We start from the raw sequence: 27,256 nt of genomic DNA, 5'->3' as shown, positions 1-27,256 counted from the left end.
TGAACATTCTACCACCGTACCACCACATCCTTAAACTCTTTAAGTGTGTAGATTCTAATTTGTTTTTTTAAAGCACTTTCAATCTTTGCAAAATTAGAGTCATTGGGTAAATAACTATGGCCAGGCATCAGATATTTAAAATTTATTGTTTTCAATGATTTGTGTGTTTCTAGTACACTTTTGAGAAAAAGGACAATTTTTAGGTTCCGGTTCTGACCACCGCAAGAATCAGACCATAAGTTTAGCTCTTCAGTTTCAGGTGAAAGGTGCTTATCAATCATAACTTTCAAGCATGAACCAACTTCTTGCGCTCCTCTTCCAGCGGTGCCCTCTTTCCATATAAAACAATATGGCTGAGTATTGGATCCTTGGTAAATTCCTTCATTATAAATAGAAAGCTATCTTTTATAATAGATTAAGTTAGTGGGCAGTTTTGGGAGCCCAAGTACTTTTTGAAAACCCTAAGATTCATAATTTGGCCCTAACATCCATAAGAGGTATCACACTCAACTAAATCCTTTTTCATAGCATATCTTGCGTGTTCTGATTTTTCTAAACGTTGGTTGTGTAAAATATTGGTATTGCTCAATAACTCAGGGTCATTTTGACAACTTTTCATTTTTGCTTTTAACTGATCGCAAGTGTTGCATGTATCTTGGATAGGTGGTTTCCTTTTTAGATTGAAATTTTCGTAACTTTACTTTTACTTACTTTTTTAGTTAAATATGCATTATTCGTAACACAATATTGTTGTTCCGCATTACTAGTCTCTTTCACTACCATCGCTAGTATTTTTTTTCCTCTTAAAGACATTTTTTCTCTTAAAACTTTGGAAAACACTGGGACGTTAAACGTGTCGTAAACTGGCGTACACTATTTAAAATGATCCAGGCGCCAAATGTAAATAAAAAGCATTTATTTAGAAAGAACCAACCACCGTCTGTCACTTGGATCTCTTTTAATAAACGCGCGAACGCTGTTTTGTCAGTTTATCAGTTGGTTCGACAAGCGGTAGAGTAAGCTAGAGTATACAGGGTGTTTCATTAATAATTGTCCATATAGTAACTGAAGAAACCTTAGCACAAAATACGAATAATTAACCTAAAACACTTAAATAAAAGTTCCTTACTGAGTTACAGGGTGTTTTATCTAAAAATTTAAAATCTATTTTTGCTCAGCATTTTAAAACTATTCGGCGTATCCTTTTCATACTTGGCAAAAAGTGCGACTATTAGACACCCTACTAAATTATGATAAACAAACGTTTCTAGCTCCTACCAGAGGCGTACGACAGGGGATGGTGAATGGTTGACCCTTCTCAAATTCTACGTCACTGGAGGAATTACTATTTTATTGCCATTTTTAGATTCTCCAATACTTTCTACGTAAATAATATGCTCTTTATTGGTAACGATAAAGTCATTAGTTTTCGAGATATTTGCAGTTAAATATGAAACGGTACAGTTATTTTGATTAATTTATGATATGAATCATATGATTAAAATTTAAAAATTATTTATACCCAGTACTTCAAAACTATTTGTCGTATCCTTATCATACTTGACAAAAAGTGTAGGTACTGTACACCCTACGAAATTAAGATAAATAAACATTTCTAGCTACTACCAGAGGCGTACGACAGGGGATAGTGGCTGGTTGACCCTTTCCAAATTCTACGACACTGACGAAATTGCTATTTTAGTGTAATTTTTTGATTTTGCAATACTATTTATGTAAATAATATACTCTTCATTCGTAACGATAAAATGATTAGTTTTCGAAATATTTGAAATTAAAAATGAAGCGACACAATACATTAATCAAAATAACCGTGTCGTTTCAATTTTAACTTCAAAGATCTCGAAAACTAATGACTTTATCGTTACGAATGAAGAGTATATTATTTTCATAGAAAGTATTGGAGAATCCAAAAATTGAACTAAAATAGCAATTTCGCCAGTGGCGTAGAATTTGGAAAGGGTCAACCATTCACTTTCCCCCGTTGTACGCCTCTGGTAATAGCCAGAAACGTTTGTTTAACATAATTTAGTAGTTTGTACAGTACCTATACTTTCTGCCAAGTATGAAAAGGATACGTCGAATAGTATTAAAATGCTGAGCAAAAATAGTTTTTAAATTTTTAGATAAAACACCCTGTAACTCAGTAAGAAACCACATTTTATTTAAGTGTTTTAGGTTAAATATTCGTATTGTGTGCTAGGGTTTCTCCAGTTACTATATGGACAATTATTAATAAAACACCCTGTATATGTGGGCTGGATCTTTTGCCAGTATTTAAATATAGTTGCTTAAAGGCGCTTGGTACATATATTGCAAATTATAAGATTTTGGCGTTTGGCTGTTTTTCCAGTAACACCCTTCATTTAAAATGAAGTAAAAGTCAGACTTACTCTCAATCTTTATTATAACTTCCGACGACCGGTTTCGCTCTTTAAAATTTGTAGAGCATCTTCAGGTCAAAGGTAACAAGTTACAAAATGCTACAAATAAAAACCAGAATTAGGACATTGTCTGGTTGTAAAAGATGCTAAAGATCCATATGATCAAGCCAATGTTGAATAACATACATAAAAGTAGCGAAATAGCATACCAATGCACATGCAGGCATTCATGGGGGTGGTGGTACAAAACTTCCCTCAAACGCAACAACATGCGCAGAAGTATGCTATATATAATCATGCAATCATAACGTGTCGTACTTACATTCGGATACAAGGTGCTATTAACTCAGTTTTCATTATCATGATGTTTCTTTTAAAGTTATGTTAACGGGATATGGTGGAATAGACGGACGATGCAGCAAAGGTAAACAAATCTATGGGACTTAGGAGTTCTTGAGGGTGATGAGATAGTTGGTGTAAGTTAACCAGCAAATCTATGTCTTTTATTATGTTTGTATAAATCAAATTAGTGAATGACTTATTTACAATTTTAATGTGTGTTGATTTTAAAGATTTTGTTTTTATTTTATTTTAATTTATTGAGTAGTTATTGTGTATGTTAGAACTTGATTGTGCAGTTGCAAACTGATTATTTAAGGTCAATATTAAATAATCAGTTTGCAACTGCACAATCAAGTTCTAACATACACAATAATTACTCAATACATTTACGATCCAAACGTTGTCAATCTTACATTAATAATAAATAAAATTCTTTAATATATATATATATATATATATATATATATATATATATATATATAAATATAAATAAAATTAAAATAAAATAAAAACAAAATCTTTAAAATCAACACACATTAAAATTGTAAATAAGTCATTCACTAACTAAGTCCCATAGATTTGTTTACCTTTGCTGCATCGTCCGTCTATTCCACCATATCCCGTTAACATAACTTTAAAAGAAACATCATGATAATGAAAACTGAGTTGATAGCACCTTGTATCCGAATGTAAGTACGACACGTTATGATTGCATGAGTATATATAGCATACTTCTGCGCATGTTGTTGGGTTTGAGGGAAGTTTTGTACCACCACCCCCATGAATGCCTGCATGTGCATTGGTATGCTATTTCGCTACTTTTATGTATGTTATTCAACATTGGCTTGATCATATGGATCTTTAGTATCTTTTACAACCAGACAATGTCCTAATTCTGGTTTTTATTTGTAGCATTTTGTAACTTGTTACCTTTGACCTGAAGATGCTCTACAAATTTTAAAGAGCGAAACCGGTCGTCGGAAGTTATAATAAAGATTGAGAGTAAGTCTGACTTTTACTTCATTTAAAATGAACTCTCACATGCAACCCATTCAAGACCCTTCATTTAATTTAAAAATAAAATAATTCTACCATACTTTAAAAAAAAATGTGTTTGGAATATTGATTTCAATCCCTTCGGCCTCCCCGTAAGGATAGCTATGACACGATTTTGATAGGCAACCCATGCTAGAAATATTTGTTTATGTATGAAATTTAATAAAAAAAATGTTTCATCCGGCAAGCAGATGGGTACATTTTGACCTCCTATTCGGATCCCGTACTATTATATATCTCTACTAAGAGTGAAACTAGTAAGGGTGGCGCTCTTTGAACGAACTGCAATATAATGCGTCTCTTGATTTTGATTTACGGCGAAATCTGTTTAGTTTTACTCCTAACTGAGTATAGAGACAAAGTTTTCGTTGAAATTTTGCCACGCTGAATCGGCAGGAAGTGAGGTGTAAATTATAGACCCCCCGTGTCTTCTTTAATTCAGCATTCGTTTGGTTTGCACGTAACAAAAACCACGAAGGCGTAACCACAAACTTGGTCTCATTTGAAGTTTTATTTCTCCGAAAATAAAACTTCGAATTGTTTTAGACAGATGATGTCGCTATACAGTCACGACAAAATAACTCGGTACTAGGAGGCTTGGTTTGTTTAAGTTCGTTCAGAGATAGCCATATATATGTTACGGTTGATGTGATAAATCCGGTCTGTATTAATAATTACCGGTAAATATTAATAATAACCGTAGCAGCTGGTCAATGTGAGTAATAATGCCTTTATAATTAGGTTTACCGGATATTATTAATACTTTCCTAACAATTCTGGTTAATGTAATAAAAACGCATTTTGGGCTTCACTATTATTGTTTATTTATGAAATTTGATAATAAAGTTAAACACTTAGACCGAATTTATCAATAAAAAAACTCAACTAGACACCTTATAAGTAAAAACAAACTCATACACACGCATTAGGTTTTAAGTTACTAGACTATAATTACTTGTTTTAATAGGAATGGCTGTTGTGGCACTTAGAATTACAAAAAACACTTTAATTTTTTGCGCATTTTTAACTGCATTGGCCACTACAATTGCAGTGGCGGAATCCTTGACTGCCTAAATTCGAATCTTTACGAACGCATTCGCTAAAACTTACTTCAATATCAGGCGCTTCATTGACTGAAATAAAAGTTTCCTTGCAGCTGGTAAATTCGTTTCTTGCATGAAGTTGGTTTAAAATACCATGCTTATTGTCTAGCTTGTACAGCTTTTCATTTATACAAATAATAATGGCAATCATGTTTCGGCTATCGGTTTTAGCTCTATAAACTTCTGGAATTCGCACTCGTAACACTTTGACCTACTTTTTCAACAGGGAATCTATTATTAGAATGCTTTAACATTCTGTCAGATTCTTTTACAAGTAACTGTTTAGCAAGATGCCAAGTCTTCTGAATTTTCTTTTGAAGTTTTGTCACCTGCAGTGCCATCTTCTTTGTCCCCCTCATTTTCTTTAACGCTAATTAATACTGGCATTGTCTTCCTCATTGACAGCAATTATCGCACACACATTATGCTCGATTGGACTGTTAGTGTTACCCGTATCTTCAATATTCGCTAACTGAGAATCCTCGGTTGAACTGTTGAGTTTCAAATCACCAGGGTGCTTTGCTCCATCAACAGAATTATCTGCTATTGTCGCTTCTAAATTTTCTTCTGATTTCGGATAAAGTACCAGAAGGTAAGTATGTTTTTAATCCTACTTTAGCCTTATGCATTTAATACATTAAATGGTGCATTACACAGTGGCCGCTTCCGACTACAGATTGACTAACACTGGTATGCGCTATGCGTCGTATTTAACTTATACCTGTGACTTATTTAACTTATAACTGTGACATACCCGTAAGCATCTAAACATTCCGTATATGTATTTGGCACCTAGGAGTTTTCTATTGGTTTCTTGCGGCCATATTTCAACCAATAAGCGGCGAGGTGCCATTCACGTATACGGAGTGTTATTCGGTGCGAAATTCATATACGGAATGTTAAATATTCGTAGACGGAAAAAAACAACTTTTTATTAGAGTCGGTTAAAAGGAGATTGATTTTAAAATACTTAAATGTATTATTAAATAAACCAATCATTATAGTAAAATGTCGAAACCCAAAAGACTCCATTTTCAAACAAATAAATGTTTAAAAATAATAAAATCTTTGGATTTCTTAATTCGGAAACAGATTCTCTCTTATACCTATTCCCATCCTTCTAAAAATTGCAAGGAATAAAGGGTGATGAATGTATAGACATGGGGAGTCTACATAGTTGCACTCCACAACATATCAATTCACCGAGGTAAAGATCAACAAATCTGCTTCCTAGTACTCGATACGTGAGTAAAACCGTAGGTAGATAAAAGGCATTATATTTAATTTCGATTCAGAGATCATTACCATCTTTCTATGGACCATTTCGAACTCTTTTGTGCTCATCAGGAAAGCAACTGTAATGATGCTCTAATAATTATAGTATTTGGAATGTTATTTGGTGCGAAATTCATATGCGGAATGTTTGCGGATGTTAAAATATTTTGTTAATGTATTATTAAAGAAAATAAAACAATTATTATTACCTATATGGAATGTTATTTGGTGCGAAATAATGCGAATGGTGATTTGAGACATTATTTCTTTATTTGACTAAGGTTTCGCTTTCGCAGAATTTTTAATGACTTGCACGTGTTGTTTAGTATACTTAGATATGTTTCAGCTATTCAATTCTGTTGAAGTTTAGGGCTGTGTGCTACCAGACGAAAATAGTCGTCTTTTTTTATCTACGAAGTGCGAACATTTACATTCCCTATATGAATTTCGCACCAAATAACATTCCAGATGCTATAATTGTTTAATTTTTATTTAATAACACAATAATACATTAACAAGTATTTTAAAATCAATCTACTTTTAATCGACTCTAATAAAAAGTTGTCTTTTTCCTTCTACGAACATTTAACATTCCATATATGAATTTCGCAACGAATAACATTCCGTATGCGTGAAATTCCTCGCCGCCTATTGGTTGAAATATGGCCGCGTGGCGCAAGGAACCAATAGAAAACTCATAGGTGCCAAATACATATACGGAATGTTTAGATGCTACTCGTAACGGGTATGTCACAGTGACTAATAAACCTCCCTACACTCCGCAAGCTTCTACGCACTTAACGGTATTGCAATTTAGCACATTTACCGTTCTAATCCGGGATTTATTAATAATTACCGGTCGATGTGATTAATTCTGGCATAATTATTACTTTTACCTAGCTATTCGGTATGTATTAATAGTAACCGGTAATTATTAATAATTTCCAATTAATCATACTTACCGTAACATATACACTCTCTGATGATCTCTAATGAGAGTGAAACTAGTAAGGGTCTTTATGGCGGTCTCTGAACGAACTGAAACATAATACGTCTCTTGATTTCGTTTTACGACGAATTCTTAAGACGTATCATATCAGAAATGAGACGTATGATCTAGAACTAGAGTATTTACGAGGCTTGTTCAATTGAAACCCATCTTTGGTCCAGAAAAAATGTATTTGTAAATATATCTACAAATCCACAAGGAAAAGGTTTTCCTGTAGCTACCTGCATACCATAAAATTTAAGTAAAATCCTTTAGGTACATATATAATTTATTAAAATTCCTTAAAAAGGGCTACATCACATATGCAACTAGTTTTAGATCTAATTACAGATCATCATCACTGCTGAACCTAAAATAAGTATAACCTACCTACTAAGTTAAAGCAAAATTTACAATGTTGACCAAAAAAAAAAGTTTAGGTTATACTCACAGGTACTGCTAGACATGCTGGACATGCTATGTGTCCATTACTGTATAATTTTAAGGGTTTTTACCCAAATATTTTCAATTTTGGTGGCTTAGCATGGTATGAGCACACGAGATGCTTTGTTCGGCTTGGATGTGCTGGCCCAGAGATGCATGGACATGAATCAGGATATGTACTTACGTTTTGTAGACTTTGAAAAGGCAGTTGATAAAGTTCAACATAAAAAGCTTGTAGATATATTAAAAAGCAAAAATATTGACAGTCGTGACATGAAAATTATATCTAATATATATTGGAATCAAACTGCCAAGGTAAGAGTTGACAACCAGGACACCCAAGATATCAAAATACAGAGAGGAGTCCGTCAGGGTTGCGTGCTGTCTCCACTACTTTTCAATTTCTACAGTGAAGCGGTATTTCAAGAAGCGCTCTCAAATTCAATAGAAGGTATATCTATCAATGGAGAAGTTTTGAACAACTTACGTTTTGCAGACGATACAGTAATAATAACAGATAACAACAATGATTTACAGAACGTAATGCAACGCCTTAATGAACGCTGTCATGAGTACGGACTGAAGATGAATTTAAAGAAAACTAAATGCATGATCATAACTAAATCAGCACACGTAAACATCCAATTAACTATTGAAGATACTGTGATTGAGAGTGTGGATAACTACAAATACTTAGGAACATGGATAACAGCAAATGTAGACCAAACCAAAGAAATTAAGACACGTATTGAAATAGCACGTGCATCATTCATTAAACTTAAAAAGTTTCTTTGTTGTCGGGATATAAGGTTAGAGAACTACGCCTAAGGATGCTTAGATGTTACGCGTTCTCTACTCTTCTTTATGGCTTGGAAGCGTGGACGTTGAAACAATTCCATTTAAATAAGTTGGCCGCCTTTGAATTTTGGTATTACAGAAGAATCCTACGAATATCATGGATTCAAAGAATGCCGAACGTGGAAGAAACTAGAAGAATAGGAAATCAACCGGAAATAATACTAACTATCAAAAGACGAAAACTTGAGTACTTGGGACATGTGATGAGAGGGCAAAAATACTCATTATTACAGCTTATTATGCAAGGCAAAATCCGAGGAAAGCGAAATGTGGGAAGACGAAGAACATCCTGGCTTAAGAACTTACTGGAATGGTTCGAATGCAGTAGTGCAGAGATATTTAGAGCGGCAGTCAACAGGGTCCGCATTACCATGATGATTTCCAACCTTCGATAGAAGATGGAACTTAAAGAAGAAGAAGCATGCTAGCATCCTGTGAGTACAACCTAAACTATTTTTCAACCTTAGTCAACATTTTAAATTTTTCTTTAACTTATTAGGTTATATTTATTTTAGGTTCAACACTGATGATGATCTGTATCGAAAACTAGTTCTGCACATGTGATGTAGCCCTTTTTAGGAAATTTTAATAAATTATATTCCTTTTATAAAGGATTTTACTTAATTTTTTTTATATCTACAAATAACTACCACCACAAAACGATTCACTTTTAACGATTTTTTCAGTGACCCAAAGGTGTGAAAATCGCAAGGCAATAAATCGAGACTACAGGGTGGATGTCCTATCCCCCATTTCTTTCATCGTAGATTTTCTTTCACTAATTTGTCAACATGAGGTCGAGCATTGTTTTGAAGAAGAATTTACACTACATGAGAGCTTCTCGAGATATTTTTGTCTTATTGCTTGATTATACATGTTTGCGTTGACATGCACTCAAGGTGCTACCGACGAATGTTTCGAGATGTGGTGCTACCGTCAAATGCTGAAGATAAGTTGAGTTGAAAGAGTCACAAACTTTGAAGCAACACGAAGGACAGGAAAAGACCCAGAAATTTTGTTCACGATAAAACGAAGAAAACTCGAATATTTGGGTTACTTGATGAGAGGACATAAATACGCATTGCTTCAAATATAATGCAAGGAAAAATATAAGTATAACGGAATCCAGGCCGTAGAAGAAGTAATGGTTGCGGAATTTGAGAGAGTGATTTGGTTGTACCACTAATGAACTCTTTAGGTCAGCTGTAAACAAGGTCAGGATAGCCTTGATGACTTCCAATCTCCGATAGGAGTGGCACAAGAAGAAGAACTCAAGGTTCTGTAATCTCTACGAGCAGATGTCCTTCATGGTTGAAAAAAAAATGTTTTTTACCGCACACTGATTACAATTGGCCATATTGCTAACAACAAACGGCATTTTTAAATCGCAGTACTTAAAATCACAGCCAAACATAGGGCTTTTCATTCACAGTCATTTGGTTTGAGCTTCTATCATATGTCGTATAATCCGTGTATATTAGTTGCGTTCGCGGGTACCTGAAATTGTCAGAAAATTGTATAAATTGTCAGAACACGCATGCGCACTTTAAAATAATATAAATAATATCGTTAATAGATAAATATACAAGGTATCTTTACCTACTATAATTTAATAATTAGTTATTATTATTAATTAAAAGTAAACATACCTTGTATATTTTTCTATTAACGGTATTATTTATATTACGTGAGGTTAGAAATTGTCGGCGACAATTGGTCAACTGTACCCGCGAACGATTAATATTATACACAGATTATACAACAATATGACAGAAGCTCGAAACAAATGACAATCATCAGTCACAAATGTGACGTTTACAAATATGCAGTCAAATGCAAATTTACCAATATACTCTGGGCTAATTAGCAAGATACAAGGAAAAGTTATTTACCAGCAATTTTATTGCTGGAATCGAATCTTATGATTGTATATATTAATAATATAGGTATGCAAAGTCCGCAGATAGTGTGCTACTTTTTTTATAAACAAAATGGCGCCCGAAAATAGTGTTTTCTTTTTCAATTTTTGCTCTGTAACTCCATAGATTTTAATTTTACACCAAAAACACCCAAATAAATATTAAATTCTGCATAGAGACGTGTTTTTCCCGATTTACTTCTATGAAAATTTTCCCGGAAAATGCAGGTTTTTCCAACAAAATCTTTAATTTTCAACTAAAATTTTAGATAAGTAATTGTTAATCAATAAATAAATAACTTGGTAATATAAAAGCTCTTTTCGTATAATTATAATTCCAGAAGCCAATGGAAATTGAATGAACAGTTTAGCAAGAATTGAATTGTTAATTAAAAATTTACGGTCGCTATAATAACCACAATAATTACGATACATAAGAATAACTATGATTTCTTGTATAATAAGACACTGTATCTGACTAATGTACTTTACAGAATTGAAATTGGACTATTTAATCGGCCTCAGGAATATTTTAAAATTATAAACAATTTTTTGGCTTATAAACAAATAAAATAGCTCAGGAAATATTAAATTAAATCATGAAAACGGTATTGGAAAAAAAGCGGCAGGACGCTTCTTTTAAAAGAAAAAAACGTTTAATTGTGATGAGTGGTTCCTGAGATACAACCGGTCAAAGTTGACCGGCATTTACGGCAAAGATATAAACAATAGGATCCTAATTTTCGAACCATCACCTTTTTATTTCGGTCCTCTTTCTCCACACCAATTTTCATATCTTTAAAATACTCATAACATATATTATTATAATAAAAACTATCGATATTACGAGTGAAAATTCCCAAAAATAGCAAAATTTCAATCAAAAATTAGGTTGGAGAAAATATAATCTCAAAGTTCAAAATCGGTATAAGTTAAAAAAATGCATTTTCTCGGCTTCCCATGGAGCAATTTTCTTCATTCTTTTTTTGTTCCCAAGTAACTCGAGTAGAGCCATCTAACTAACGCATTATTAAATGTCAAAGTTGCTTTTGTTTTGTTACAATAAATTAATTTATTAATTTATTTATTTGTTATTTTGAACTTTGAGATTATAATTTTCTCCAACCTAATTTTTGATTGGAATTTTGCTATTTTTGGCAATTTTTTCTCGTAATATCGATAGTTTTTATTATAATAATATATGTTATGAGTATTTTAAAGATATGAAAATTGGTGTGGAGAAAGAGGACCGAAATAAAAAGGTGATGGTTCGAAAATTATGATCCTATTGTTTATACCTTTGCCGTAAACGCCGGTCAACTTTGACCGGTTGTATCTCAGGAACCACTTATCACAATTAAACGTTTTTTCTTATAAAAGAAGCGTCCTGCCGATTTTTCCAATACCATTTTCATGATTTAATTTAATTTAATATTTCCCGAGATATTCTATTTGTTTATAAGCCAAAAATAATAATATAATTGTAAAATATTCCTGAGGCCGCTTAAATAGTCCACTTTCAATCCTGTAAAGTACATTAGTCAGGTACAGTGTCTTTTTATACAAAAATCATAGTTATTCTTATGTATCATAATTATTGTGGTTATTATAGCGACCGTAAATTTTTAATCAACAATTCAATTGTTGCTAAACTGTTCATTCAATTTCCATCGGCTTCTGGAATTATAATCTATACGAAAGGAGCTTTTATATTACCAAGTTATTTAATTATTGATAATCTAAAATTTTAGTTGAAAATTAAAAATTTTGTTGGAAAACCCCACATTTTCGGGGGAAAATTTTCGTTGAAGTAAATCGGGAAAAACATGTCTCTATGCAGAATTTAATTACGGTGAATTTTTATGTTTTTGGTGTAAAGTTAAAATCTTTGGAGTTATACAGCAAAAATGAAAAAAAACACGATTTTCGGGCGCCATTTTCTTTATAAAAAAAGTAGCAAACTATCTCCGAACTTTGCATACCTATATTATATACAATCATAACGATTCGATTCCAGCAATAAAATTGCTGGTAAATAACTTTTCCAAAAATGGCCTATTCTTCGATAATCTGACCAGACTAATATAACACTGCAGAACGTCAGTTGAGTGATTACAATTGTTGCCAAGGCTAATTGGACCAAAGATACGTTTCAACTGAACAAGCGTACATATTCAAAAAATAAAGTATTTTTTTTCTTTTAATAAAACGATCACTAACCTGCTAATATTCTCGTTTTCCTCGTCAGAATTCCAAAAGGGATTGGTAGATTTCTGTTTTTCTGTGTAACTACCTTCACTGATTTTGGCAGTAATTTCGTCCCCAGTGAAGTATGGTTCACTTGTCGTGTCTTCAGGTTGTAACTGGAGTGACGTTATTTTCTGCTTAATGTAATCAAATCTATTTTTAACTGGTGGGTATTGAGAGTTATGTCGACTCATATTATCAACGGATAAATCATGATAAACGTCACTACCGTAATCTGAAGCTTGTGCACTAGTGAGTGATGAAAATACCAGGTCTTGACGGTTTTGATTATCAGAAGGTTCACTATTTTTTTCGTAGTCATAGTACCTATGATTTATTTCGTGATCCTTCCCTTCTGTGTATATAGAAGCATGGCTTTCAGTATATTCTGACATGACGTCTAATTCCTTCATCAACTCTTCTGCACTTGCGTCCGAATATGTAGCTATAGTAGTGATGTCTTTGAGAATATCTTCTGAAAGCATTCGATTTACTGTAAGTTCTTTTAAGCCTTCAATCTTTAATTCTTGCTCTTCTATACTTAATTCTTTATTTTGATTTTGTTCTTCACTGTGATCATTTAATTTTTCGGTGTTTTTGCCCAGTTTTTGTTTCAATGCGAATTCTTCAATTTCGTCTCTTAATGCGCCAAAAAAGTCGTAATCAATTGATTTGTCTTCGAAATACTCAATATCTTTTCTCGAAAACTGAAATTTTTGGGTTCTTAGTGTTTTCAATACCACCTTTTCATAAGTCTTGAAACGTTCTTCAATTGAACGTTCTTCATTACTATAGTCCGTTTCGAAATATTGGGGATAACAAAACTTTATGGGAACGTTCAGATCATAAAAATTGTCCATTTCGTAGGAAGGTGCCAATCCATATTCTAGTTCCACGAAAGTCGGAAACAAATGCAAATTGGATACTAATTGTCTGCTTAAAGAATCTACTTTAATTGTCTGCTGCTCCTGTGAACAAAGATCAATGTGAAAAGTACGAAAACTTTCAATTACAATAGCAGAATAATACATTAGAATGAAATTTATGTAAAAATGTGCTATTCTTTAAATTTATCATTTGAATTTAATTGAAGAACACTTTTACAAAACCCGACAATGGATTGGTACCTTCATACTATATACAGTATCGGACAAAAGTAGAACAACAATCTCTATTTTATTTAAATAAAAAATCAGGTTATTCAATTATTTTTGGTTAAGTTTATTTGTATAGGTATAGATATGATCTTTAATATTAAAGAAACGTTTCAGAATATAGAAAACTTTTTATTAACTAGTATTAATTGTATTTTGCTCCTGAATTAAACCCGTTTTTCGCGAAATGCAGAGTAAATCAATTACAGCAAACGCATAAAGTGTGAAGTTAAGTGAGTAATCTTCGCGCAGAACGAAAAATAATAAACTAAATATTGAAATTGTGCTCCAAATTGGCAAAAATCAAAGGTAAGCGTAACACATAAACAAATAAAACGTCATCGATATTACGATATTCGAAGTGGATTCTCGTTCGATTGGAACGCGGTGTTGCCAAGTCGACAGGGAAGTCCTGTAACTAGGGAGGAGCGAAATAGTATATACTGCTCAATATAATTTTATCAAAAAAAAAAAAGAAAAAAGTAAGACGTTACACTGAGAAAGGTTAAGTTTCCGCGGAGATAGTCCGAACGAGACCTTTATCGCAGTAAAACGAACCAGTTGTAATGAGCAGAGAAGATAAAAAATACGAAGAGCTATTTCGAATAGAAAGTGACGGTACCACAACAGACGAAAACGACAAGAAGAGAAAAGAGGAAGAATTGGAACGGGCTTTTAACAAAAGTCGAAAAATAAGCATATCTCCCTCCTACAGAAAGGAGAAAATGGAGGAAAATGTACAAAAAATTATGGAAATGATGGCAGGAGTAAGTTTAAAAATCGAGGAACAATCAAGAGAACTTAGCGAGATGCGTAGAGAGCAGAAAGAATATAGAGATGAAATAAGAGAGCTACGCCAGGAGAATATAACATTAAGAGAAGAAAACACGAAACTAAAACAGGCAGTTTATCAAATAGAAGAACGGCTTGAAAGTTTAGAAAATCAAAAAAGGCGGAAAAATATAATTATACAGGGTTTGAACATAGATACAAATGGCCCAGATATCCTAAAACATGCAATGAAAAATTTTATGCAGACAGAATTAGAAGTAGATGTACAAATAGAAAAGGCTCTGAAGTTAGGAGAAAAAGTTTGTTTGGTTGAGCTTGAAAAGGAAGAAGATAAAAGAAAAATCATGCGAAACAAAACCAAATTGAGAAATCGAGAAGGTCTATTTTATATCAACGATGACCTATCAAAGAACGACAGAATTGTACAGAAACGTGTCAGACAAAAAGCGCAAGAACTAAGAAAGGAAGGGAGAAAAGTGAAAGTAGGGTATAAGAAAATATATGCCGATCATGAAATATGGCGCTGGGATGGAATGAACCAAACGTTGGTGGTAGAGACCAAAGCAAAAAACTAAGCAATAGCAATGAAAGGAAACAAATGACGACGAAAAATGCAAAGAAGAGGATTACGAACTATGGAAATAAAACAAATCAAGACAGCAATAAAAAAGAAAAGCCGAAAAATGACAAGATACAGTTTGTAACAGAAATAAATAAGACGGAAACGACGCAGGCAATGGACAAGGCAATAAGTAAAGATAACAAAAAGAAAACTAAAGTCAACTTGGGTACATGGAATGTAAGAGGCACATAAGAAACAGGAAAACTGAAAGAATTAATTAGAGAAATTAAAAGATATAATGTAGAAATAATAGCTTTACAAGAGACAAAACAATTGGAGACAGAAATAGTAGAAATAGAAGACGTGGTATTTTTTAAAAGCGGGGGAGAAACCAGAAGGTTAGGAACAGGTTTTATAATACAGCGAAAATGGAAGGAAAGAGTAATGGCATTCCAACCAATATCAGATAGATTATGCACAATAAGATTAAAAGGGGACAAACGAAACATAAGTATAATAAATGTACACGCACCGATTGAAGATGCCACAGAAGAAGAAAAAGATGAATTCTACGAGCAATTGGAAAGAGAATATGATAAATTACCAGGGTTTGACATCAAAATAATAATGGGAGACTGCAACGCCAAAGTCGGAAGAGAGAATATATACGAACACATAATAGGGAAATATAGTAAGCATGAGGTGTCGAACGATAATGGCCAAAGAATAATAGGCTTTGCAACAGAAAGGCAAATGGTGATAAGAAGCACACAATTACGCCGAAAAGATATATATATATAAAGGAACGTGGATTTCCCCTGATAAGAAGACAGTAAATCAGATAGACCATATTTTAATAGAGAAGAAGCATGCAGACAATGTAATAAATGTAAAGAGCATGAGAGGAGCGGACTGTAACTCTGACCACTACTTGGTGAGAGCAGAATAGAAAATCGAGCATAACATAAAGCGAAACAATAAAACAACAGAAAAAATTGGAAAACAATTCATCATAGGACTACTAAAAGATAACAACACACAGAAGAAGTATGAAGAGGGAATAACCAACAGACTAATCAGGGAACAAGAAACGTCAAGCCCAGACAAACAATGGCAAAATATCAAAGAAGCAATCTTGAACACAAGTAAAGCAATCCTAGCGAAAACCAAAAGAAAACACAAAACAAAAGATTGGTATGATGAAGAATGTCAAGAAGTAGCAGAAGCAATAAGAAAAGTAAGACTCAAAAATCTCACAAATGACGAAGAAAGCGCTAGAGAAGAATACAGAGAATTGAGAAAAATCATGAAAAGAAAATGTAGAAGCAAAAAGAGAAAATACAACGAGAACAAACTGAAAGAAATAGAAGAAAAATTTAAAAAAAAAAGAAATAAGATCATTCTACCAGGAAGCAAAAAAATGGAAAGAGGATTTTAAAAAAACAACCCATTAATGAGAGATGATAAAGGGATGTTGCTAAATGAGCCGGAAAAAATAATGGAAAACTGGCAAAACTTCACAGAACTGCTAAATAAGAGCGAAGTACAAAAGAAAACAAACCATGAAATTGAAGATGATCAGATAGCAATAGAAATACCCACAGAACAAGAAATAAAGAACGAAATAAAGAGCTTGAAAAATAACAAAAGCCCAGGAATAACAGAAATATCGGCCGAAATGATAAAATCAGGAGGGAAAAGACTACAGACAGAGATATATGACCTGATAAAAAGAATATGGGAAGTAGAAAAAATGCCAGAAGAGTGGACCATAGCAAGAATATGCCCTATACATAAAAAAGGTGATAGAATGCTATGCGAAAACTACAGAGGCATCGCACTATTAGAAATAGTTTACAAAATCTTGGCACAAAGTATAAGAAAAAGGCTAAGTCACTATTCAGAAAAAATACTGGGGGAATACCAGGCAGGTTTTAGAATCAACAGATCAACGACTGACCAAATATTTGCCTTAAAAGAAATACAGACTACCTGTTACGAACATAAAACAGTACTATATGCTTTGTTCATAGACTTTAAGCAGGCTTACGACACAGTAAATAGACAGCAGATGTACGAACTGATGAAAGAATTGGGGATACCAAGTAAAATTGTCAGGATGATAAAGATGACGATAGAAAACACAACAAACGAAATAGCTTGGAAAGGGTATACATCCAAAAAGTTTGAAACCAAGGAAGGATTACGACAAGGAGACCCACTATCAACAATGGCATTCAATTTAACATTGGAAGGAATAATCAGGAAAAGCAGAATAAACATGCAAGAAACGATATTTAAAAACGGCCACCAATGCATAGCATTTGCAGATGATCTGACGCTATTAGCAACAAGCAAAAAAGAACTACAAAAGTTAATGAAAAACATAATAACAGAAGCCAAAAAATTCGGACTTAAAATAAATGAAGAAAAGACAAAGTATATGATAATGGGAGAGATCCAAAAAGAAAAAGAGAATAACATCATAGTACAAATAGATGGAGAAAAAACATACTCGTTCAAAAGAGCCAAAGAAATTATTTACCTGGGAGCCAAAATAGATGAAAATGGTCATGAAGAAGGGGAGATAAAGGCAAGAATAGCTAAAGGAAATAAAAAATATGGAGCATTACGCACATTATTGAAATCCAAATACGTATCAAGAAAAACAAAATAAGAATTTATAAGACTGTTATCAGACCTACAGTAACATACGCAAGCGAAACATGGGTGCTCAAAAAGTCAGAAACAGACCTTTTAGAAAGATGGGAGAGAAAAATGCAAAGAGCAATATATGGAGGTGTAAAAATAGAAGGTCAGTGGAGAAGAAGAACCAATAAAGAATTGGAAGAACTATATCAAGAGCCAACGATTACGACGACGATCAAAGCACAGAGAATACGATACTTGGGGCACATAGAGAGAATGGGAAGTAAACGAATGCCAAAAATGGTACTCTCACGAAGACCAATACAAAAGAGGAGGAAAGGTAGGCCAAGGAAAAGATGGAAGGACAGTGTATATGAAGACTTGAAGAAAAGTAACATTGAGAGATGGAAAGAACTAGCATTGGACAGAAGGAGATGGAGAGAGGTGGTGAAGGAGTGTATAAAAAGACTGAAGTGTATTTAAATAAAATTTATAAGTTTTATAAGTTATGTAAGTTATATTAAGCTATTTATTATATTATTTATGTAATCAGAAATGTAAACATTTTAGCCCTAGGCCTACAAGGCCTGTTGCGCTTAATAAATATAAATAAATATTTTATTAACTGCTTAACACGTTTGGTACCCATCTTGAACAAACGCCACTTGGCAGGTACCACATACTTAAATGATTCATTTAGTCACGCAGTACGCCGACACTCGTGCGTGGTACCCTCGTTGAAACCATCGTGACGACACACTGTAGTTATGGGTACCGAACGTATTAATATTCTCCATACTGACATACGGATGTGAATCTTGGACCTAAAGACAAGTGAAAAGAAGAAAGATAGATGTCAATGAAAAGTTCTGTTGAAGAATCGAATCTCCAGCAAAGTCCATCTACTTTGGACATGTTATAAGAGCAGACACAGAAAACATGGAAATACTTATTATCCAAGGAAAGGTAAAAAGCCGAAGATTACGAGGAAGATCCCCAACAAGATGGAACGACCAAATTACAGAAATGTGCAAAATACCTATGCATGATTTTAAAGAAATGACCAGAGAGAGCTCTTTGGAGACGGACAATACACAAGATCACGATAATTACTACACTCTCTCCGGGGAGTCAGAATTGAAGAGAGAGACTCTTCACTATACTCGTAAATACCAACAAGCAATTAAAAATCTTCACTCTATTTCTTCTTAAGACTATCGGCTTTTTAGACTACGTCTACTAAACAACTTTGCTTCTAATTAAGTTCTGTGGACTGGCCGTTGGCCAAACATAATGTCTGGGGATTTCAGCAATAACTGACAAGGATCATTTTACGAAACTATTTTATTGCGTACTGTTGGTTTTCTCCATTTTGGTAGGTTTTCCGAATTCCAATTTCATTATAGCATTAAATTATTTTAATTTAATGTAACTGGGTAACTCAAATTGTCTTAAAATTTCAATTTGTTCTGTTCGTTCAACGAATTCACTCACAACTTTTCGCTTTAACGATTTCGATTATGGAATACCTCTTGGCACTATAATACTCCTTCTCAGAGGCATCTTTCAGTGTGTCACAAGTGACAGAAAAAAAGGTAGATCCGTGATACATACACATTTATAATATTTATTCCAGTTGTTGATAGATGGCGCTATAATCGGCGCTATTTACCCATTATTTACCTATTACATATCTATACGAGTATAATTTAAAGTTCTTCGCATTCTTTTAGTGTGTCATTAATGATGTATAATAAGGGTTTTAAGAATTTAGAGAATCATAGCATGACCTTTTAGTTAAATCTGACAGTTGTCAATATCGTAATCATAATTTGGTATAAAAACAAATCAATTGTGTTTATCTAATTTATAAAAAGGAACGTTCTTTGATTTGTGTAGTCTTATAAATTGTACAGATTATAGTCGTGTAGATAATACATAAATCATTTTTTGTTCGATTATAGCGCCATCTATCAACAACTAGAATAAATGTTATAAATGACTTTAATCACGGACGTACCTCTTTTTCTGTCACTTCCAACTTAATGCGTTAGAAAGAAATCGAAAAACTGTGACGCATTGAAAGATGCCTCTGAGAAGGAGCATATCAATTGGGTACAAAAATGTTCAAAATATTAAAAAATAAATTTCACGAAAATATTTTTTCTTATTCACATAGTAGGTACTTACTTCTTTTTTGAGAAAATATGGGATATCATATATGTATTAAGAATTGGAAAACCGGGAGTCGATAAATTTGTCAAAGTGTTGCTCTATTTTTGTCCGATAATGTATATTTATTCTCGTTCGCCACTTTTCTTATACAATGAGCTTCAAAATAAAACTGTTTTCAATCAAAGCTCCAAGTATATTGAAACTGTCGAATGAGAGTTTGCCGAAACGTCTACAACAACGCTCCTTTGTACTGACAGGAAACCCAATTCTCGACGGATGAACACCACGCTAACATGTTAACAAATTACCATTAGAATTTTATGTAACATCCTAGTTTCATTCGAATAGGTTAAAGTAGTCCCTGTCACCTATTCCACTTCACATTCAGCCCTGTGATGTATCACCAAAGTTATTTTTAACGTTTTGCGGGAGTAGTCGCGCTCACTTCTGTAACGTGAACAGTCGGGTGTTAGATTTTATCTCACAATACGAATTTAAATACGAATTTACAAAAAAATTTTATTTTATAGTATTTTTATTTACTTCCTATGTTAGAAATATTATTTCTAACAATTATTAAAGCTAATTGGCTCTCCCCAAAGCCAAAAAAAGAAGAAAAAAAACCAACGCATTACTACACCCTTCCGCGAGGCACTAACGAAACTTTTTCAAAATTGCAAAATTTTTCATCAAGTTCTCGCGAAAAAGGATAAAATGTGAGATTCTATCTAACGGCGCAACTACTCGCGGGTTAAGGTAAATTAGAGAGTTTTTAAGTCCCTTATTTCAGTAACGTTAAACGTTATACGTTATTCTGCTCATGCGCATTACCAGAAAAATAACGTATTACTTTATTAGCGGATAAGGTATCCCCTTATTTAGATAGAAATAAGGTTCACGTTATTAAGTGATTACGTATTTGTAAGATTGCCAAATGCCATATATCTAAATCACAAAAAACGAAAAAAAAGTCATATGAGCTGAACCAAGGACAACTAGAATAAAAAATATAGTAATGATGTATAAAATTGTAATAAAAATTTGTTTTTCTTTAAAACTATCACTTAATAAACATATAACATAATCCGCTTGGCAACCCTGTTGGAATTTGAAAAATCTGACACTTGACTGAATTGTCTTGTTAAACTTGGTATGGATGTTTTGTGTTCTTAAAGTAGTAAATTGTCTTTGGTGAAAGTCTTAATACATTTTCATTATTTTCTCCCATTACGGCAAATAATTCAATAAAATAGGTTATAGCTAAAGACTGGATTATATGCAAAATGCATATGCATATATATGCTGCATATTTCTCATGTTTTTCATAAATGCATATGCCTTGCATATTTGGAGATTTAAGAGCATATAAATGCATATTTTGATGGGAATTTACTCTACCCCATTTAAAAATAAGGTATATATTAGTAACATCAACATCCATTAAAATAAAATGTGAAAGTAAATATTTTGCTGTTAAGCTCCTTTGTTGTTGTACCCATAAACATAATGGGCGTTATTTATAGCTGCAGGTATCATTATCCGGATATTTAAGATTTATAGACTTCTCAGAATTTACAAATTACCTAAGTAAATACCGATTATATTTTGAATAACATTACAAATATTACCTGTACTTTCTGCTGGTGTCGGCCAACTATGAATTATTCTGGGAAAACCAACCAAAACGAAATTTTAAGGCAGCGTTGCCAATTTAGCTTATTTTATGCTAGATTTGGCATATTTTTGTGTTGTTTAGCTTATTTATTTCTTGTTTAGCATATAGCATATTTTCTAGCATATTAAATAATATAAAAATTATTTAGTAAAAATCGAAAATCTTCTAATTCAGAACAAATTTTTATGTTGGCCTTACAATTACTAAAACAACTTAGGAACTCTCTCACAGGAACTTGAAACTGATATCAGTGAGTCAAATCTGATTCCTAACAAAAAATGTTTAACCATTCACACATACACACCTACATCAGCAAATCCCTTCGCCTTCAATAATGTTTATATTAGTACTTATGTCTGTGGACCATGAGATTACTATTAACTACAGGATCATGTTTCAGCATTTTTTAAAACAAATAATTTATCTGTACTGGGTTATGCTTGCTATAGGGATTTTTTATTAGTTGATAATGGAATACCTACTGTTGAACTGATCATTCCATCATTCTTGTGAGGTTTGGCAAATACTATATTGGTCGAGTTGGCAACACTGTTTTAAGGGTAGGATAGATTATTTTATTTTATGAATGGTTAGTCTTAAATCAATCGCCGATTATTCAACTTTTGTGATTGCAAGTTATTGACTATACTGTGTAAAAAAATCATTTTATTATTATTGTGAAAATGCCTAAAGTAGCAAGGGAAAAATCAAGTCTTCTCAGAAGTTGGATTGGAAGTAACAATCATCTAAAAGTTATCGACAGTGAAAGTATGTTTTGCACCATTTGTGATAAAAAGGTAAGTTCTCCACTTCAATAGATTTTTAAACTTATCAAACTTCTTTGCACATCTATGTGTCTGTCTATTCTAAAATGACAAACCGTCCCATTTCTTCAAAAACTGTTTTTTAAAGTTCGCAACGGTTTGGCTTATACAGAGCGAGGTGTTGAGAGTGGCCCACCCTGTATACTACGGTACACTGACTGTACTTTATTGTTTGACGATTTCAATTTCACTTTGAGAAATAAAAAAAAATTGGGGGAGGTTTAAAAAGTTTGATCATTTTAATGTAGGTATCTATTTACGAAAACATCTAAAACATCATTATCATTATATTCCAGATTCCATGTCAAAAGAAATTCCAAGTAGTTCAACACATAAAAACTTCACTTCACCAAACTAAGCTATCAAAAAATGATAATAAACCTCGCCAGCAGATTCTACAGAACAGTTTGCAGATTCAGAATACGTCAGTTGGGCAAGAAACCTTTGCAAAGGATTTATGCCATTTTTTTTTGAACTGCAATATCCCTCTGCACAAGTTAGAACATAAATCGTGTCAAAACTTTTTAAAAACTTATTGCAAGATTAAAGATAAACCAGCTCAAATACCAAGTTCTTCAACTCTTCGGAAAAAATATGTCAGTGCATGTTACAAAGATGTGATGACGAGTATTAAAAATCAGTTAAAAGCCGATTATCTTTGGATTTCCGTCGACGAAACAACGGATACAAAGGGTCGACAAATTGCGAATCTAATTGTTGGAGTTCTTAACGACTCTGGCGATTTTAAAAACTCATACTTAATTAGTGTAAAATGTTTGGAAAAAACAAACTATGCTACAGTAGCTAGATTTGTTAACGAATCCCTAACAAATTTTTTTTTACCTGATCAAGTACCATTTGAAAAAATATTATTAATGCTTAGTGATGCCGCCTCATATATGATGAAAGCTGCATCCAATCTTAAAATCTTTTTCCCTAATTTAATTCACTGTACATGTTTGGCGCACGGCCTAAACAGAGTTGCAGAGAAAGTTAGAATTGAATTTCCCAATGTAAACACCTTAATAAATAATGTAAAAAAAGTATTTCTGAAAGCACCACTACGTGTACAGGTATATAGGGAGATGCTTCCCGATATTCCTTTACCACCAGAACCAGTATTAACCAGATGGGGAACTTGGCTTAAAAGTGCTATATTTTTATCTGAACACTACGACGACATCAAAAGCGTTATTTCAAGTTTTGATCCGACTTGTACCGCTATTGATAACTGTCAAAATATTTTTAAAGAAAAGTCTATTAAAAATCAATTGTTGTATATAAAATCGAATTTCGATATCATTGAAAGTTCAATTACAAAATTAGAGGCTCAAAATTTATGTCTTCACAATAGTATGTCTATTGTTGATTCGGTTAAACAGAAAATAACAAATCTGAATGGGGAAATTGGAGTAAAAATTAAAGATAAACTTGATGACGTTTTAAACAAAAATGAGGGTTTCACTTTATTGCGTTCAATAAATAATATAATCAATTTTGGAAACTTCGATGAAAATATTAATATGGATCCGTCTCTAATAGCAAAGTTTAAATATGCCCCAATTACATCTTGTGACGTTGAGAGATCTTTTTCTGCCTATAAACAAATATTAACAGATAGAAGACATAATATTAGTTTAGAAAATATGAATCAATATATGATTATTTATTGTAACAATAAAAATATGTAAATTTGTTTTATTGTACTCTTTTTATAATATTAGTTTAGAAAATATGAATCAATATTGTAACAATAAAAATATGTACATTTATTTTATTGTACTCTTATTTATCTTGTGGTCAAAATAAAATATTTTGCCGTTTTATTTGTCACAAAACCTGAAGTTAAAAAAATATATTAAGAAATAATAATACAATTTGGTTTAAATTCAAACCTATTTATTTATTTTTATTATTTTTTATTTATTTATGTATTTAACGTAAACCATAAAATTATTCATATAAAAATAAGTGCATATATAAATGCATATTTGCATGTTAATTGTGCATATTCAGCTTGTTTTAAAATGCATATTGCATGCATATTTTAGACATTTTTTAGTGCATATTTTCCAGTCTCTAGTTATAGCACACAACTGCCGTTTTATAGGTTACGTTTGCCAAATGTCAATTAACGTTAATCAGTGTGCGTAGTTTCTGAAAGGATTCAAAAATTATTTTAAGTAAACACGTTATCCCTTATTTACTACTCAATGCGCATGACAAGTATAACGTTTTACGTTTAACGTACGTCAAAAAGTAGAGGGTCTAAAAACCATAGATGTAACACAATAGATTAGGCCAGGTCCGAAAAATAGCGTAACGCGGAGCAGTTCGGGTCGGTGGTCTATCTATCTATCTCTATCGGCGCTTAGCTTTCTCTCTCTAGCATATGATGGCTGCCGCCTCTGTGTCACTGCCGTTCCATTACTCCCACCTCTTGGTAGATACGCTCACACTCGCACGACAGACAAAGATAGCTAGACCACCGTACTTGATATTGGCGTTACACCCCGATGCATTGAGTGGCATATCCCTAGCCTGATCTATTGTTGACATATCTCTGCTAAAAACTCTCTATTAACTCTGACAGATATCTGTCTCGATAGCTTTTAACGTAAATTCCGTGTGATGTATCGCTCACCGTTACGATATGAGTTATTTCCCAGAAGTTCAAAAGGAAGTAATTATTGTTTTGTCTAACAAAGAGACTTTATGTAAGAAATAGTATAACTTGGAACGAAAAAGAGAATGATGAGAAGGTATACCACAACGTATACCATAAAGTAGGTTAGGTAGAACAGTAAAATCCCTGGATGTTTATGAATTTAAAACATCTTTGTTCTTGTATCTCTCGATTTGTCTTTTGTATAATTTTTCTATTTTTAAAAGTGTGTACAATTCTATTTTTAAATTAATTTTATTTTTCTGTTTTTATTTTTAATTATTGTTTTAATTTTATTATTACCTACGTGTTTTTAATTGCCATTTATTCACTTCATTTCTAAAAACAAGTCAAAAGATCAACCTAACTTTACAAATCCTTACATCGCTAAGTTATCTCGTATCTTCACGTATAACGTCGCGTTATAAAATGACAGTTGATACATAAGAAAACTCAAGAAGTAACGCAAGTAGTTAAGTTAAATATGATACATCACACCAATTCGACGATTATAACCTAACTAAAGGATAACTTTATGATATATTTTAACTTAAGTGATACATTACAGGGCTGATTATCAGACGCTAGGATCAAATTAATAATGTTAACCGCAAGATAATTCTAACAATAGTGATGTGGACGAATGTGATCATACAAAATCTACTTTATACCATCATCATCAACCTGTACGCGTCTACTGATGGACATAGGTATCCCTTTCCATCAGTCTCTTTCTTGTGCGGTTACTGATCCAGTTACTGATAACATGCTTCAGATCGTCGGTTTTTCCGTCGATCTTTTCGTTGGGTATTTAATTAATAACACACAGCACAGATTTTTGCAGGGATATGGCTAGTAAAAGCAGGAGGAGAGATCCTATTCAAATCAGTAAGTAAACTGTTTAATATATGCTTATATGTGGGTAGGCTTTCAAAAGACTGGAACAATACAGTGATAGTCTTGTTACATAAAAAAGGTGATGTGTATTACTAAATTAGAAAATTATAGACCTATCAGCCTCTTGACACATATTATGTACAAACTCTTTATGAAACTCTTAACGAATGGACTAACACATAAACTTGATTTCTACCAGCCCAAAGAACAGGCAGGCTTCAGGGCAAGATATGGGCACAAATGATCATTTGCATGCCATAAAGATAATAGAGAGATATCGAAACCCTATTTAACATCGTCCTTTAATAAAAGATCCTTTATTTTGACATATACGCAAGCGCAGTATCGCGTCCTTTATTTTTATCCTGTAATAAAATACAGGCCGCCCGCCGCCTGTATTTAAGGAAAAATAGAGGACAAAAATCTTTTAATAAAGGATCCTTTATTTTGACGTAACGTGTCACAAATGTGAAAAATTTGTCAAATTATGTGAAGAAACAAGAAAAGAAAGGCGTCTAACTTCACTTATATTTATGTTTTTATCAACAAATAGAATTTTATAAGTTATTTTTATATTTACAAAAATATTTAATGTGTCATTTGTCAAAATAAGAGATTCCTTAAAACTGCGTTTCCGACAACTCTCATTAGACATATCCTGTATTTGTCCTTTATTAAAAGATCCTGTAATAAAGGAACTTTTAACTTAGGGTTTCGATATCTCTCTATTAACTGAAAAATTGATTGAGTACAACATACCACTTGTTCTTGCACTTGTTGATTACAATAAGGCTTTTGATTCTGTAGAATTTGGAACAGTACTGGAAGCACTAAAACAAAGCTAACTAGATTACAGTTATAGGAACGCTGGAGAGATACATATTTCCAGCAGTGGACGCGATTGGTTGAGTGATGACAATATAATGTGTATGTGTGTGCATATGCAAATGTATGTCAATAAAATATAATTAAGAGTAATCTGCCAACATGTAATTATACAGTAGATACAAAAAATATCACAGCTCGAAAATAACGTTTATTTACATTATAGATATAAAATAAATTACAATTCTGAGCAAAATCAGTAAGTTCTAACAAACAAAAAGCAACAATAAAATCTTACAACAATATTATACAAGTAGCTTTTGTTAGATGTACACTATTTTTCATTGATTATTATATCGATTACATATTATAATTAATATTATGTAATCGATGAAAATAACGTAA

General features: G+C 32.7%; 1 protein-coding gene across 1 annotated transcript in view; it reads right to left on the bottom strand.

Annotated features, from left to right (window-relative positions):
* The window catches only part of LOC126885747 (uncharacterized), a 162,582-nt gene that overhangs the window by 20,655 nt on the left and 114,671 nt on the right, over positions 1–27,256 (bottom strand). The window contains exon 10 of the mRNA XM_050652527.1: positions 12,607–13,601. Coding sequence (XP_050508484.1) covers positions 12,607–13,601 — 995 coding nt within the window. The remainder of the gene's footprint in view (positions 1–12,606; positions 13,602–27,256) is intronic.

The sequence above is a fragment of the Diabrotica virgifera genome, chromosome 5 (genome assembly GCF_917563875.1).
Source record: "Diabrotica virgifera virgifera chromosome 5, PGI_DIABVI_V3a".
NCBI classification, from domain to species: domain Eukaryota; kingdom Metazoa; phylum Arthropoda; class Insecta; order Coleoptera; family Chrysomelidae; genus Diabrotica; species Diabrotica virgifera.
The sequence above is the reverse complement of the archived record's forward strand: the minus strand, read 5'-3'. Positions and strand labels throughout refer to the sequence as shown.